This window comes from Dromaius novaehollandiae, chromosome W, assembly GCF_036370855.1.
Source record: "Dromaius novaehollandiae isolate bDroNov1 chromosome W, bDroNov1.hap1, whole genome shotgun sequence".
In the NCBI taxonomy this organism is placed as follows: Eukaryota; Metazoa; Chordata; class Aves; order Casuariiformes; family Dromaiidae; genus Dromaius; species Dromaius novaehollandiae.
Window position 1 is genome coordinate 29444084 of NC_088130.1, and position 17858 is coordinate 29461941.

The 17858-nt window shown below is 38.2% G+C and overlaps 1 protein-coding gene across 4 annotated transcripts in view; it reads right to left on the reverse strand.

The window, feature by feature from the left end:
- The window catches only part of LOC112995231 (calcium/calmodulin-dependent protein kinase type IV), a 173770-nt gene that overhangs the window by 70015 nt on the left and 85897 nt on the right, over nt 1–17858 (reverse strand). For all 4 annotated transcript variants that reach the window (XM_064500087.1, XM_064500089.1, XM_026120090.2 and 1 more), the window contains 2 exons: nt 9800–9862; nt 9107–9189 (listed from right to left, as the gene is read on the reverse strand). In XM_064500087.1, the coding sequence (XP_064356157.1) occupies nt 9107–9189; nt 9800–9862 (146 nt within the window). The remainder of the gene's footprint in view (nt 1–9106; nt 9190–9799; nt 9863–17858) is intronic.

Consider the following 17858-nt stretch of genomic DNA (forward strand, 5'->3'; position numbering starts at 1 on the left):
CTTTTTCTCTCCCTCCCTCTCAATTCACTACTTCTCCTATTCTTAGCTTTACTGCTTCCTTCCTACACAGGCCACTCAACTCATCCTCCGACCTAGTCTGAAATCTGAGAGTAGAAAGTCTGTTTCTTCCTTCCTTCCTCTCAGACTGATAAGTGCAGTTGGTTTTTGTGCTAATCAATTTAAGTAGTTATTCTAAAAGTTGTAATTTTTAGTAATTATTTAATATTACTACTATAAATACTATTTCTCCGCACTGTGGAGTTGGTTGCATTTCAACATTGGGTGAATCCAAAGCCATATAATCTAGTTTGCAAAAGGCCTGCTTAATATATTTAGCTTTCAAAAACGGTAAAATTTTATTCTTACTTTCTATTACTTTATCAATACCCTACTTTCTTTCTCTTTCTTTCTCTATGCCCTTTCTATATTTTATTTTTAGATCATTCTTTATAAATTTCACAATATCAGAAAAAGACTAGACTCTTTTTAGGGTCATTTTCATTCTACTGCTAGCAGGCTTTTATCCAAAACTTTTGTACCATGTGTTACCTGTGGGCTGCATCCTGTTATATCATGTACAGCCTCAGTGATACATTGGCCTATATAAAGGCTACAAAATCTGTTCCAGTGTCAGTATGAGGTTACCATTTTTTAAAATCTCTGATTGCATATAATAAGTGTTCATTTATCTAAAATTCTTTGGTTGGCATGGACATTTTTCCTGCACCTATTCACTTAAGTAATTCTTACACAAATGTCATCTTAAAATGGAATTATAACATTTCTGCAAGATAAGACTGGAAAATAATCAGAAACTGGTTAAAGGAAATGACATTACTCTGTTCAAAAGGTTTCCACAAGGAACACTTTCTCAATGAGTAGATAAATTGGCTCATACCTGTACTGAGGTAGATTTCAATCCCTTGTTCTTTTGATGCATTTGTTCAGTTAAAAAGCAATGCTTCTCTGTAAATATGTATTTTCCATATTACAGCACTGAAGAGTAACAAATATAAACATCATAGATCTGATTCAGTTTGCTGATTCTCCCCTATTTTAAGACCATTTTTACAATTCATTGGAGAGTAGCAGTTACTGCCACTAATGACTCTGACTGTCCACCCATGATCTGAAGAAGGAAAACAGGAAATACAGAATTGGGCTTGAATCTGAATCTAAGTCAAGTAGTTTTTACTTAATACCCGCTTTAGAAATGAAATGCGGCATTGTAATCATTCAGGAAAGCTGTTTTCCTTCCATCATTACAAAGTGAGAGAGAACTTCTGATAACCAGGGCATACAGGAGAACTTAGAGGAAGATTTCAGATTTCTTACATCTGATATGAAGGGCTTCTCTCCCCTTCTACTTTCCTTGTACTTCCTACTCAGTGTTTCTATACCACCCACAGAACAGGAAAAAACTTGTAGCTAAATAAGGAATTATACATTAAAAGGCAGATAAAACGAAATAAATAGCTACATCTCCAAAAGTACCGATAACCCAGCTGTCTGCACTGATGCCTGTAAGAACGGTTCAGTGCTCATCATTTTCAAAAAGCCAGGCTCATCTTTCAGGTGCTTAATTTCAGGAGACATTTTTAAAAATGATAGTCTTTGTTTCCAGAGGTCATGCATAAATTGGCAGTTCAAATTAATCTCTCAAACAAATGTTTTTGTGTTCTTTTTTTATACCAACAAATATGTAAGGCAACATTAGCACAAACTAAACTATTTCCGCTTTTCATGGCTTCTGTCTAGTGGGGGAGGCGACAAAGCAGAGAATCGCCGAGCGCCTACAGAGGATGTGGTGGCTGGGGAAAGGGGGGGAAGAGCAGCAGTGGAGGAATTGATGAAGCCACCCAACTAAGTCCCGGTGAGGCTTCAGCTGGATCCCTCTGTCCAGCTTTGGGCAGCACACTTAAGAAAGATTTGGAAATGTGGAGGAATTTCAAAGCAGAGTAACAAAGCGTGACATAGAAAACATGACCAAGGGTGAAAGGTTGAAGGAATTGAGAATGTTACCCTAGAATATGGAAGAGCAAGAGGATAAGGGTCTTCCAGGTGTCAAAGTTTGTTATAAAAAAGGAATCGGCTTTTGGCCAAAGTTGCTAAAAGAAAGTTTTTCCTAATATCGAAGCTAAATCTGACTCCCTGGCTGGTGAGGGAAGATGTTTGAGGATGGTGCCTGAGCACAGGTGAATAACCTGCCCATTCCAGTCCTGCCTGCCAAAATAGTACAGTTTTAGCTGTCACGACATTTTAAAAACATTGCCCCAGAGCTCATTCTCGGACATCATTTACTTCCCAAAAAGGGTGAAATGTAGACAAACGGCCAACAAGTTCTGAAACAGGACATTGCTTGGATAATGAATAAAAACATATATGGTGCTTATACCCCTCTATGTCTCAATGCCAAAATCTATTCACGTTAGCCAATTCAGGATAATTTTATATTAACCAGTACCAGTCCTTCTACAGTGGCTCTGTCGCCTCTTACAGTGTATGGATGGGTAACATATTCCTTGCTCCAGCTGTTAGGTATCTCTAAGGTCAATGATGAACCGAGAAGTACATTATCTGAAAAGGATTTGTTTTTCAGATCTTTGTTATAATATGAACTTATTTGCCATTTAGGACAAACATTTTGGTGCTCTGAATATTTTGATAACTATATTGCTTCCTAAAACGTTTTGGTTTCCTTTTATGCCCCTGACATGAGGAAAACAGAAAAAAAAACCCAAATAGACACACAAAACCTATGAAACATTCATATCTTACCTGGTTTTACAATTATAGTAAAGGCACTGAATCACAACATAGGAGACAAATAGTTAGCTCTTGGCTCAGGTAGAGACTTCCCGAATGGCTGTAGGTATATACCTCAACTTGTCACCTGCACAAAACTGTCAACAGCTCTTTGCATTCCAAAAAAAATTTAAGTTTAATTTATTAACAATTGTGAAAATCACAGCTAAAGTTTGGTCCAGTTCCTATTTACATTAACAGATGCATCTGTCTTCTAGTTTCTCTGGCACATGGGCCACGTCCGTACTGCAACGATGAGGCCTTGGCAGAAAAAAAAGAGAACGTGTTTCTCAGTGATGCTGAAATCACAAGGAGTCTTAGTACTAACACCACTAACCAAAGTCAAGAGTTTCACAGGCGCCGATTTGGCCTACCTTTGAAATGCTTGCCCACTTCCCAGAGTGGGTTAGTGACATACAGCTTGGTCCTAGCTAGGACATACCCATGCTAACAATTCCTGCAACATCATCTGGAGCAATAACAACATAAGGCAAAAGCACATTTTAAAAGAAAATGTTTTAAATGAGAAGTTTTCTGTGGTGGAGTTAAGAACCAGCAAGCTTTAGTATTACATCGATTCGCATTTAGAAAGCAGCAGGCAGCCAGCAAAACACTCAGAGGAGACTATTCTCTCACTAGAAGGCATAGGTATAGACGCTTTCAAGTCAAGCAGTATTATAATTGCACCATCGTCACTGCTTGAGTTGTTTCTTCATTTATAAAGCCGTAAGTGTGTGCGCCCTGGTGCTTCATCTAACTCGTAGTGTATGCATTGGTCGTACTCCAAACACTGTATTATATATAAACACTTACAAAAAATTATTTAAATTTGACTATTTCTCATCTTGAAAGAACATTGCAGTCAAGTAGATATTTGCTTAGAGTAATTCTGTCCAGTGTCAGATAATAAGATGACGACCATAAACATGCGTAAAGACATTATTACCATTCTGTACAGGAAGGAAATACCAAAAAACACTAAAAAGACTACAAATAAACAATAACACACATTTCTTTATTCTGTAAATTACTGTTTTTAGCATTACTGAAGATGAAATTGAAAGACACTGAATGAGTTACTAAGACATCAAGGGGAGCTTTTATCAAAGACAATTTCTGTGTTAAGTTTGCCTTCATTCAGAGAATGGAGCATCAAGTCAGAGCTCTTTTTTCCCAGTCCCAAGTTAGGGACTATGTCTTGTTCATGTGAAAAAGAGTCCAAAGGACTCTTCCAACTCATGCTCAAGAGAGAAGCTGCCACCACAGATGAGACAAGCACTCGAAATGAAGGAGATGACACTGTTTGCTGCCAATTTACTGAAAGGCGCACACTTTAGTGACTGTTGAATTCCTTTACTACTTTTGATGTCCCTCAGTAATTCTAACTTCCATAAGCAGAAACAAGAAGGTGTGTCTGGAGGCTTCAGGAAATTTTTGAAAAGTAGTATCAGCTAAAACTTATGTCTCAGAAGAAATGATATGAAGTTTGAAATGGAAGTGAGCCAAGAGCATGCCAACCATAAGCAGTATTTTTAGATGATGTTCAGTACGCTTAATCAACAGGCAAAGGAAGAAACAAAAGTGTCTGTGGTCAAGGTGCCAAAGTTCAGATGAGGAGAGCATACAGACTGCCATAATAGTTTTGAAATGAAAAAAGAACAAGGCTAATGAAAACTCTTCTTATTAATCTTCAGATATTCTGAGTAAAAAGAAGTTAAAGCAGCGTTGACAGTATTTTTGCTGAAATCAGCATTTCAAAAAGAGATATATCAGATTCAATCAAAAAGCAATAAATATCAATAAAATCTGAACAAAAAAGATCAGTTTCAAAAACAAGATAGCTCATAAATGACAGAAATCAGACTTCATTGTCCTGCAAGACCTGTTGCTGCCTGTCACAATACATAGGTTAGTTGGTAGGAGCAAAGCCAGATCAACAAAGTGATCAAAAATCTCATGAAATACGCCACATGATGGAAAAGAAAGGCAAAGTTAACAATATCAAGAAATTATACTTCAGTAAAGAATGGTGAAGGCACAGAAGGGCAAAACGAACAGAAAAGAGAAAAATATAACTGAAATAAACCTAAGAGGAATCACTATTATCCTAAAAGAGAAGAACTACAGAGAAAAATGAAGACATAACAATAATAAAAGGGGTTAACACAATAAAATGAGAAGAGGCTACTGGGTACTTATCTAATGAAACCTTTGAACAGTCTAAGATTTACTGGTTATCAATAAAAATGCTTAAAAAAAGCAATTACTTTGACAGACCATTTACCTATACAAATGAGATGCAACCTCATGGTCTATCTTTCCCCAGAAATTTTTGTGCTGTAGATTCATTCTGCATTCCCTTAAAGTCATTAAATTTAACCTTTTTTCCACGGTGATTTTTGATTCAGATTAAAATGTCTGATCCCATTTATTTGAGCTCAAATTCAGATAATTCAGTGCCATCTATCTGAGAGCACTTACTGAGTTAATGCAGACAGCTCTGCCTTTAGCTTTTTCCTGTTACATGGAGAAGAGGTGAAATGTTACAGCTTTCTGATTATAAGTCTGCCTTTTAAAAGTACTCACATAATGTTTATTACTTTATTGTTTCAATTCATATTGCATAATATGAAGTCATCCAAAAACCTTGTTTCTTTCCACCACTCAAAATTCTCATATAAAAAATGTGCCTATGTCCCGAACTATGGCTCCGGAACGTGCTTTGTTAAGAAGACGAGGTGAGAAGGAAGATAAGAGAGAAGGGTGAAAATTGGCCTTTGGCTGTCACTTTCCTCCGATCCTGCAATCTCCTCTCCACAAGGATACTTCAAACAAACTTCAGTACAGACTGGAGCAACTTTAGCTTTCCTTTCATTTAAACTGCTTCTAAAGGTCCTCAAAAGACTATGCTGGCAGACAGAGAAAGCAGGGGTAAACGTTACTGTGATCATTCTGCCATGCATTTGAACAGCTATGCTATTTTTGTTTTGTTTTGGCCTTTTTAGTAAGAACCTGCCCCAGCAAGGACCTGTGTGACAGCAGCCTGCCCTCAGCATTTTGGCAGCGTGTGAAACACTGCCATATGCTGCTTGACACACTGCAGCTGGGGCACTCAGCACCATACAGGAGAGTTGTCCTTCAGGACCCTGTCAAAACACTGCTGTTTTAAATGCACTTAAAGCATGCAAGGCTGTTTTAAACATGCAGGACTGAAACAGGAGGGCCAAACAAATGCCAAATTCATACATGCCAGAACTGGGCTGGAGAGAGGGTATTAGGAAATAGCTGAAGTATCAGTTCATTTAGACCTATTGTACCTTTCTCTAAGTTTTGGTCATTTTGTATACAGATTTGTCCTCAAAAGCCCTTTGTTATTGCTCACTTACTGGGATGACAAAAATCATCATGCAAACATTCTATTTTATAAAACCTTTCAAATTGGGTGTAGAGTTAAATTTGTTATGTTTGGGGCGGTGGAACACTACATGCTAGCTTATGACCTAGAAGGTGATTTATTAAGTCTGCAGAACAGATTTCCTTTAGAAAAACAACCTTTAGAAAACCAGCCTCATACCATCTATGTTAACTGAGCTGTATAACAGAGACTTTTGTTTGAATTTATCTCCTTTTGGATAACACAATTGAAAAACTGTCATAATGAAAACTCATTTTAGCCACAACATGGGTGATTTCATGGAAATATTAAATATGGTGAAGGAAGTGAATGATTTTACTACCCAGAACTTTTATGTTAGAGGGGCATGAAACTAGCAGTGCATAAATAATGCTAATATGATTCCAGAAAACTAATCAGATCTTGGGTATTTATAAAGTCATCTTCACAATAAGGGGAAAGCATATGTGAAACAAGTTGCTCATCTGCAAATCAAATATCATGCAAAAGATGAATGGAAATCTGGGGTGGCAGAAAGAGTAGTAAAATAGTTCAGATAAAAAGTAGCTGCGTACTATTAAGATTAGTAGTAATGGTAACAGCAAAGAATACAGACAGATGTTTAGAGTAAGAAGACCAGATGCATTTGTGCAACAGTTCTCGTGTTGTCATCTACTGACAGCTAATTTGGAAGAGGCACAAGAATAACTCCTTCAACGTACAGAAGATATGTCGCCGTCTGCATAAAACCCTTGGGGTGGTCCCTGCCATAGGACAGTCCGGCCTGTCCGCTGGCTGTCCAGTCTTGTCCTGAGGATGGCCACAGGGAGCTCTCCTGATGTGGTGGTAGCTCCCAGTCTGCACCCCATGCGCCCTTGCTGTCAAATGGGAGATTTCCCAGTGTTTTTCGGCTTCCTCCTGGGATTGGAGTTGCACAAACACAGAGGAGAGAACATGCAAGGCTTCTTGGTAAATCAGAACATTTCCCTCAGGCATGAGATAGAGATGTATGAAATAAAAAGACTAAATGTGAGAAAGGAAGTTTGCTCTACAGAAGAAAGCTGAATATTCCCTCACTAAAACTCAGAGGGCAGTCACTGTACAGCACAGTGAGAGTGTTAATCCTCCAGCCTGGCTGAAAGAAAGGGACGTTTAATTCATGTTTTTAGTGCAAAACATCTTGGCTGCATATTTCTACTAAATTACTTTCAGACTAAAGTTGAAGAGCAAAATCATTTTCCTACTGCTAGCTTTAACAGCTGAAAATAACTTGTTACTCCCCCCCCCCCAAATCACAGATCAGATAAGAATGTATTGCCCAAATTTTCAGTTCTATTGTATATGGAGAAAAGGAGGATGCTTAATTCAGAAGAGCACCATGATATTACTTCTCATTCCTAGCATCACAAGGGGGCACCGCGATTCTAAGAAGTGACTAAATGGTTTTGCTTCTGTTCTAGGCATGGCCAGACAGCTTGTAACAGCTGAACTCATGGAATAAGTCCACAATTTTGGGGAAAGATCAATCCAGAGGACTCAAATCCTATAATCACAGCCCAAGTAGAAGATTACAGAATGTTGAAAATGTCATAACATTAAATCCAAGTTCCATAAAATAATGCAATCCTCCATCCTGGATCACGTGCAATGTTCCATCTTCAGCTCTTCTACCAAACATATGGCCCCTGCTCATAAACCAATCATCTCACTGGCATATTTTTATTTCCCCCTGGCAAACACTTCCCAGCAGGCACTCCTGTACAGTACCCAACTTTCCAGAAAAAACACCCTATCTGAAACCATGTGCACATACAAAGGGCTATGTGAAAGGTAAGATACCTTGCAAGGGGTCCTTTCTAGCTGAGGACTGGGCACTGGCTGCTTTGCTTGCAGCACATCTCTCCTGATTGTTCACAATGCATATTGAGTTACCAGGCACCTTTCTTCTGTTTGAATTAAAGATGTTACAGGAGGAGTTGCTTCTGTTGCTATGTTTCAGAAACAGCTCATCTCAAGGTTGTAGCTATGAGCATGCTACAAAGAAAGGTATGTTTTTGCTTTCTGAAGTCAAAGAGCCTTTCAGACCAAGTTTTCAATGTGTGTTTATATAACAATGCACTGCAATACTAAAAATTTAATTATAGAAGAAGGAAGCTAAAATAACCTGTCCCTGTATGATTTGGAAAGCACTGTACCTTCCTTAGATTACTTCAGTGAATTGACTGACTTACCCAAGCCAGTATTAAATGCTTTTATATATAAATATAAATTTCTATATTTTCTCTTGTTCTAAAAGAACGAATGCCTAACAGTAAAATATTGCCCCCAACAATATTACAGGCTTTTTTCATTTTATACCTATGCATCTATACTGCAAGAATGTGCAGCACTATGAGTAAATTACCTTCAGAACTTAATAGCTATTTTGCAGAATGTTTTTACAAAAGCTGAAGTCTTATAAATACAAACAATGCCAAATAGTCTTTCTTTTTTGTCACTCTGCTTACCATCTTTTTTATCTGATGTAATGCTGCTCTCCTGGCTGGCTTATTGCCACCTCCCACATTTTATGCGGACTTGTTAGCGTGATTTTGCCAGTGTTTCCTGACTTTTGTCTGGTCCAGCACACCCTGACACTATGCACCTGCTGAACACCTTCCTTCAACAGTATGTGCTCTTTAGAATTTACCAACAGTTTCCTCCACTTTCAACTCATTTTGCCTTTCAAAAGGATCTCCTGGTAATAACATTTCCAAATGTGTATTTGAAGCCAACTCCTGCAGCTATGTACACATGTGAATAAACCGTATGTTGATGAAATAACTCCAGTAATTACTAACACAGGGATTATATGCAGAGGAGAAGCCTTGTGCAATGTGCAGAATGAGGTGCATATAGACCACTTACCTGTCAAACAGCTCTCCACCTGTGACCAATTCCAGAACAAGACTGATTTCTGTAGGCGTCTCAAATATCTCCTTCAGTTTTATCTGGTAAAAGATAACAAAAATGATTCCTTTTCGCATTTGCTGAGTGTAGATATCACAGGGCCAATTGCAGGAAATGGACTACAGCAAGTAAAACAAAAGATTGTTTTACCAAGGACCAACTGAAATTGGTGTGTCATTTACTTTCGGTTGAGCAATTAATTGTAAAAATTCCTTTTTTTTTTTTTTTTGCTCATTTTGTCTATTCTGCATTCTTTTTTTGTTGTTTTCATACTCCTCATACCTCAGCAACCTCTCTGTAACACATGAGTTTTAGAAACTGCTTTCTTTGGTGCCTGTCAACACCTGTCTGACAATCTTTCAGAGTAAACTGAATGTAGAACCTTCCCCACCCTCCACGGACTGACAACACCATATCCCCTTCCATTTATAGAATTTTTTTTCGCAGTTTTTCACTAAACTCTGTCAGAACATCAACAGTTTATCTTAAAGCATAAGTATGATTTTACAGTCTTGCATAACAAGCTGCTAAAAGACATTGACTCAAGGCCCTCACAAGTCTGTATATGTGAACTACAACAGTCATTACAGAGCTTTCAGGAACAGAAAGAATTTTTAAAAAGGACATGGAGTGGAACATGGTTAAACTTACAATGTTTGGATGTGAAAGGCGAAGTAGAACTCCTATTTCTGTGCGGACAATTTTCTTGTCTACCTGGTTAAAAGCGGGGGGAAAAAAGGTGAAAAATTGATTTCTCTGTTCATCATAGAAACTTCTAACTGCACCACAGGAATATATTTATGAACAGCAGTTTTAGATCTCTTGAGGGAAAAAGTCAATGTAAAATACACAACCCAAATACAGTGTAAGGAGTAATTTTCCTTTATTGCAAGACAGTTACTAGAATGGGAAAACATCTGCTTCTAGCAAAACATTCACAAATGTATACGTAAGTCATGCAAGAAGCAAAATACGGGAAAGACATTTGAAAAGACACCAGATATCCTATTCTTTATTTAAATTTTGCCGCTGTACATCTCTATTTCAGTTGGTACAATTTACACCAGGCTAGAATATTTTCAGCACACACTGATCAACAGCTCTACTAGACAGTCCAAGGGACAAGGCTTTCCAAACACTCCATGTAGGATACATCTAAGTAGTGTAACATCCTGAGAAGAAAAAAAGCGATGCAAACATCAAACATCCCTCAGGCTCAGACAGGGTATACAGTTTTAATTTTAACTTGTCTCAGAAAAATTTAAGAAACAGATCTATTTTTGCAAAAGACTGTCCCTTTGGTTAAAGCTCTGTGAGGACTAGCCCTTCCCTTTCATTCCCTGCTCAAACTGCCCAGTCTTTCAAGATTCAGGCAAAACCTCTTGTGCCCTTGGGGGAATTCGGTCACTTCTCACAACAGACTCAGACCTGAGGAGCATTTCATTCAGCAGAGAACTGCATTTCCCCCTGAACTTGAGTGCTTAAGCATAAAAGAATCATTATGCATTCAATACATTTATGAAGAAACGCTCTTGATGACAAAGATTTGCACAAATCCAAGAGAAATCCTGATGATAATTATTAACATATTTCTTCCACAGCACTCTTCATTTCAGGTGTTACTAACTGAAGGGGAAATCAGCAAATTCAATCACTAACTTTTTCCAAATTGCTGACACAGATGAAGTTAAACTGAACGTTTTTGTTTGTTTCCTTGTTTTTCTAATTAAGGTTTTCCAATAAACACAATTTTCATTTTTTTAGAGCATGTATGCAATTAACTGTTATACTATATAAAACTTTAAAAGGGACATAAAAATACATTCAAATTATTAAAGAGGAAGACCTATGCTTAAAAAAATCCTTGTTTTTTAATCATCTGAAAGTAGAAAAGTACATTTCAGTATTTTGGTTTCCAGAGATAATAAAATTCAAGTATCAGTCACATTCAGAATTACAGGATTACAGACAGAATTACAGGAAAAAATTTGATTCACCCCTTGTGTACACATGCGTAAAACAGGAACAGTTCCAAGCTAGTAGTGCTACAACAGTGCTCTGAAAGTGGTGTAAACGAGTAATTGGACCCTTAGGGCTTTCTTGAAACTCAATGACATTTATCTGTTTTGAGTGACTTTGGCAGGAAGCAAAAAGAAAGAAAAACCAACTTTGAACAGATCTGATGAATCAGAGAAGTAGTAGAAGGCAAAAATTAAAGGGGACTGAAATAGCCCATTATCTGAGTATCTTACTGGAGGTAAAGACCATGGTCAATAACTAAATGTCCCTCAGCACTTCCAAAGCACGCTGTACAGGAAAAAGCCCAAATGGCATGTCTGAAGTATTGTTTCCCACACAGTTTTCTTAAAATGCTGTAAACACCAGCCTCCCACTTCTACTCATGTGAAGAGGTCTCACTCGGGTTCAAAACCCCCCTTGACATCAGTGTGGCTATTCACATCTGGACTACTTTCATGAGTGAAGATGCACAGCCAGGGGCTCTAAAAGCTCACCCCAGTTCCTTCAGAATCGCAAGGTTCAGAGGACTGAAAGAATAATAAAACTCTAGATTAATATGCTTTGTACAGGGTTTGCCTATCTCACACAGGATCAGAAAAATTAATGTATAGTACTGCATGGACAGTTATTCCCCCATGAAAACTGCTTAGGTTTGAGCAATTTACTTCCTCCAAAAGGACTAGTACAAACTGAACAACCTACAGTTTGTTTTCTCTCCTTTTGAAAATGTTTGTGCATCAAGAATATCTGGCAACGAGCATGTAATAGGCTGTCCAAATTCTAAAGATGTTTCCTTTTGGCTCTAAGGAGGTATTACTGAGAAATGATAAAGGCCTCCTCTTCCCTAGCTGGTGGCAACAAATTAAGTGAAAAAGAGTGATCTGAGACTCAGTTTCAATTCCTTGCTTTCCTACAGATTTACTCTGTGACCGCAGGCAAGTCCCTCTGTGTTTGAGTTCCTGACCTGACGAACAAAGAATACTTTCATAATACTTCCTCGGGGTGGTATGAGGAAATCATATCTAAAAATTTGGGATGCTAAGATGTGATGGCAAACTGGCCATATATAAATACTTAGGAATAATAAATATTTATAAACATCCTGGAAAATAGCTATTGGGATAGCTCTTACAACAGAAGCATTTATGTGCAAGTGATCTGAATCATTTTATAGTAAAAGCAGTACCACATCTAGTCATGCTATTTCATTATAGAGAACTTGTTTTACCACTCACTTTTATGCTCTTACCTTCTCTTACACAAAGCATAGAGCTATATCAATACTTTCCTTGTTTCAGCTCCTTCCAACAAAACATACCTACTTATAACAGGTCCAAACTTGCCCTATTTGTTTACTTTGGGCATGAGTATCAACAATTCACTACTAATAGTCCTGAGAGAAATCATTTGCTAAGATGACAATCATGCATTTCACTCTACCACATATGATACTGCAGTAATATATTTTAAAATCTGTGCAATTTTCCAAAATACCCTGTTACCACAAATCTTTGGGAAAATCAAGTATGCTTGTATAGATCAAATACAGTGGTTTGATTTGTGCGGATTTAATATCTGACCTGCAAACTATTTTTCTCTCTCTGTTTGGATTTAAACATGCAGCACGATACGTAACAATCTGTCTGAGCTTTCCTTAAATGAACATTACTTACAGGACTGTCAGTGAAATCATTTGTGAGTATATTGCAATCAAGAATATAAAGGCAGCAGAGTTGGTCTGTTTGTAAAGTGAAAAACATCAAATGTTAACTTTCAGACATGCCCTGGTTCTACCAGTTTAGCTATTATTCTTCTACAAGCTTTCTTTGTTCTTTGTTTTTAGTCTACGCTAAATGGACCAGCGTATGCTACTGGTCAGATGTTTCATTAGTATCATTTGATGCTGACTTACAAGATTATTTTTCTCTGTGTGAAAAACTTGTATTAGTTCTGTACCATGTTGTGTGAATGCCACATTTGGGTGATTTTAACACCGGTGAGATTTGACTGAACTGTATTTTCCATTTGCAAGCTTTATATTGCAAGCAATCAAAAGGCATTTGTTATGACAGAACCTAAGAAACAGCAATCTGCCTTTCTGCTGTGGTATGTCCACCTCAATTTTAGAAGTGCTTTTTCAGGTCACCTTGACACAGTTATTTATCTCTTCTTCACCACTGACCTTAGTTAGGCATGAAGTTCTCACTGCCCATAGATAAAAATCCACAAGAAACTTCTGGTTGGTCTGTGATTATTAGAACTTACATTTACATGCTGCTATGGCTTATCTGTGTAGCCATCTGCACGAAGTGCTAAAACACAATAAATTAGCAAGAATGGTTTTGAGGAGTGATATACTACTGCCTTATTCTGCTGCTTGTAGTGCCCCCCCAAATGCTTTTGTCAATAAGTAAATCGGGAGCTGTGACTGCAGCACAGGTAGGCACCTGAATGCTGCCTTTAACCTAATCAGCTAAAGTAGCTATAGCAGCGAAGATCCGGCAGCCTGAATTTGCAACCAAGCGGCAGCCCAAGAACCCAGAGTACTTAACTGAAACGGCTGTCTGTACTGCAGCCTAGACCCCGGCCTCGCTGTTACCTGAGCTCACTAGACAGATGGTGGCACGATACGCACACTCAAAACAGCAATCATATGTCCTGTTTCCAGACTGACAGAAATGGGATTAGCAGCTTTAATAGGGTACTTCATGCATAATGAAACCAAGGCCCAGAAAGTTAGGGCAACATTTGCAAGTGCGGGTGAATGAAACTATCCAATCCCTTAATTTACATTAAAACATCTACATAGAAATGGCATTATTTCTGGATGTGCTAGCACTTTTCCCTGCAATTATTTCACTTCTCTGGAATTAGGCATTTACGTATTTTACAGATACATGTTTAAAAACACTGGATCTTCGAAACTTGATGCTGGTCCGTCAGTGAAGCAGCACCAGATCTATAGTCAACCATAAATGTTGCACTACATTAGCAAAGGAAAGGGCTGGAAAAATCTGTAATGAGAGCTGAGATTCTTCAGTGTTTCCATGCCCCGAGATGAAGTGGAGCGATGCTACAAACATGAAATGAGCAAGCGTTGCTCTTACCTGAATTAAATCAAACCTGAAATAAAATGAACTATCGTTGTAAACAAATTAATCTAGTTTCTTCCTCACAGTACGGTGTGCTATCCTGAGAAGGTAGGTGGCCGGCACACATCCAGGCCCCTCAAAACGGTAGCAAGCAAGGCGTAGAGCGCATTTGGGACCCTGCGAGCCTGCTCTCCGCCCCGTCCTCCCGCAGGGCCCTGCAGCCGCGGACGGGCACGCCTGGTCACACGTGCCCACACTGCAGGGCAGCCACAACCGGGGGCCCGGGCTGTTCACCGCTGCTCCTTATTTCATACCCTGCTCATTGACTCACAGGAATACCTCTAATTTAAGCAAATGAATGTTTTATCGAACCCACGATTCAGGCTCTGAGCGTGTATTTCGCTATGGTTGCAGGGAGCACGCTGAAAATGGTTATTGGCTTGCCGCTACACTATATTAAAACTGTTCCTAAGAAATAACTTTTATTTTTTTCTGAGCTAAACTAACTACGCTATAGCCTAACCCTATTCCATATTTCATGGTATCAATTGCTAATTACTCTTTTTACTTTGTCATCATTTTTTCTTCTTACAGTTAAACTGAAATATTAAAGACTACACACACAGACTACCCAGAAGCAGAGCTGCCTATTCTCTGGTGGTCTAAGAGGTCTGTTCCCAGGTTCTCATACCTATGCAATGGGCCAGGGGGTTTCCCAGCTTCTCCTGAAATGTCAGGAAAGGAGAAATTAAGTTGTCAAGTTTGAATTTAAATAAAACTTAGAATTCCTTCACAAGACAAAGACTCAAAATAGACGTTTTCTGCTCAGTTTTACCTTTTGTTTTGTATTTTCAACATGTCCTGGGTAACAAGAAATTCCAGCTTAATGCCAGCTCCATCAGCACTCATACACAGAATATCTTCCTGGAAAGCTTTTCAGACTTCAGGACTTAAAACACTCTAAAGAGGACTTCTGAATGTATGTGCTATTGCCTCCAGGAAGGCACAGTGTGGGGTTTTTTAATCTGTACAAAACTGCATAGTACCATTGAAATACATGTTTCTGAGCTGGTTTACGTATCAATGGAAGATCTGGATGTCAGCTTTCACCATAAATAATAAAGAATATTGGGGGGGATACAAAAAGCAGTATAGCAGGAAAAAAAATACAGCACAAATGAAAATAGATGCTTTATATGTAATCCAGTCTATCTTTCTGACCTATTCTGGTGTAATTTAGTAACCAGTGGACCAGCGTAGCAGCAGACAGAGGATAAAATCAGCATTAAAAAAGCTGACCCTTCTGAAATAAAGGATTACTACTTTGTTCTAAATGAGGCATTTATTTAACATCAACTTCAGGTGATTTGCTTCTTTGGGTGAGTTTTTATTGGACAAAAATGAGTCTCTGGAAAACAGACTCCCCCTATGTTTTAGGGGCCCTTCTTGCTTGACCTCCTCAGCAAGGTCAGCAGCTCTCTCTTTGTAAGACAGCAACCTCTGTACTCATAGTGGACTAACATTTTCGTTAAAAAAAAGTTTCAAAATCTCTCTCTCTCTCTCTCTCTTTTTTTTTTTTTTTTTTTTTTTTTTGGTCTTTTAAGCTTGGCAGACTATTCTGGCTCTATCTCTATTCAAGCTGAACATGAGGTCCCTGAAGAAAAAATCAAACAATACAACAAAGCACAGTGGTAATTGCACAGTCCTGCAGTATCTTCTATAAACTCAGCAGGGAGTTTTCACTCTGTATGTTCCTGACAATTTTTACAGAGACTTTGTAAGTCAACTTGTATTATTAATTCAAAAAACATAGACTATTTATTAGAGCAAATAATATTTTCTGTCTTTAGGCACATGTCCACACTTCTAATTTATAGCCACAGTCTTTCAGTTGATGCACATGCTTCAGATTGTACACCTTTTTTTATGGAACTACTGCAAGTCACATTAACATGCCTGCATTTATCAGGACAAATTTAGGTGCTTAAATGTCTGCCTGTACCTGCAAACCTGCTGGTTGCAAACACATATTAACTGGACTTGTACAGGCATACGCTTTAAAAAAGAGGAGAAATGTAATATCCACATATGATAGCATGTTAGCACTGTCAAATGTCAGTTTATCAATGGAAGGGCAACATTTCTCTATTTGTCAAAATGCAGTTGTACAGCGAGGTCAGAGTCACATTGGCAGGCATGCCATCAGATGGATAGAGATGATCTGCAAGATTGAAGGATAGACTTCAACGTAGTAAATTGTATGCTGATCTATCCAATTAACAGGCCCTGCACTTTGTAACACAAGATTTTAACGGTAAAGCTGGCCAGATTCACATAATATTCTCCAAAGGCACATGAACCTTTGTGGATGGATTCTACTGCTCACCCAAATTAACTTAGTGGTATCACAGAGGGGTGAAGGTAGATCCTGTGGCATTTATAGCTGGGACAAGGCTGGTGATTTGCAGCAATACATTTCACAACTGAGTTCAAAACAAGTTACGTGTTCAATGAGCAGACCTTATTATATGTTGTGGTCTAACTATTTGACTAATTTGGTTGTTATTTCTGGTCCTGACTCATTTATATACAGATTTCTGCAAATACATTTGATAAATGTTGAGCAGTTTATGCAAGCAAATTTCAGGCTATTAGGTATTCATGCACTGCTCATTTCAGCTATTCACTATTTATAGTGTGACACTGCTATTGTTGCTGTTCCCGGAGCTGGGTGGGGGTGGAGATTTTTCAAACAGAAGAATAATGTGTAGATCAAAAGGTAAGTACAATTTCCCATTCTCAAATACCCTTGTTTACAGGATTATTTAGAAAAATGTCCATGCCATTTTCTTGCCCATCCTTGCCTTTCATTTATATACCTACAAATTTAAAACTTAACTCACCTCCGAGTTAAAATTTATTAATCCAGCTTTTAATTTAACTGATGTAACCAGTTTTAGCCATCTGACATTCTGTGTAAAGGCTTCATCCCTCCCTCTCCCCGAACAAGTAAATCATATTGCCACTTCTCCTGAGTGTCTGGCTTAATAGCAGTCTCTCTAGAAACCAAGAACTGTTAGGTGATAGGACATTTCCTATCATCTGGTACAATATTTTATCTTAAAGCTACTCTAATGTGTTTGGACTCCTCAACTCCATCATAAAGATCTGGAATACAGTACGTTTACTAACATTATTAGCCAAGTGTAATGCTCGCTGCAATTTAAGAAACTGCACAGAAATGCTAAGCTAATGTACACATCCTTATCTGTATTAACTCACATTATAGATTCACGTGAACCTTCAGTGTTACCCAATGAAAGTCTGATATGCCAGTGCCATCATTAGTATTGTAAATTCCATCCTCAGTACCAAATTATTCCATGTGGCCACATACACGCCACTCCATTTTGTAAGTAATAACATAGATAATGATTGTGGAACACCTGGCTGCAAGTTTGTTGATCAACTGAGATCGATTTGTTCAAAATATGTCAGGCAGGATGAAATCCTGACAATTTCAGGTGTGGATTAAATTGCAACCTCCTGGTCCTAGGCCCCTTAGGCTAGTCTTCTGATACGTCTGATACATCAGCCCC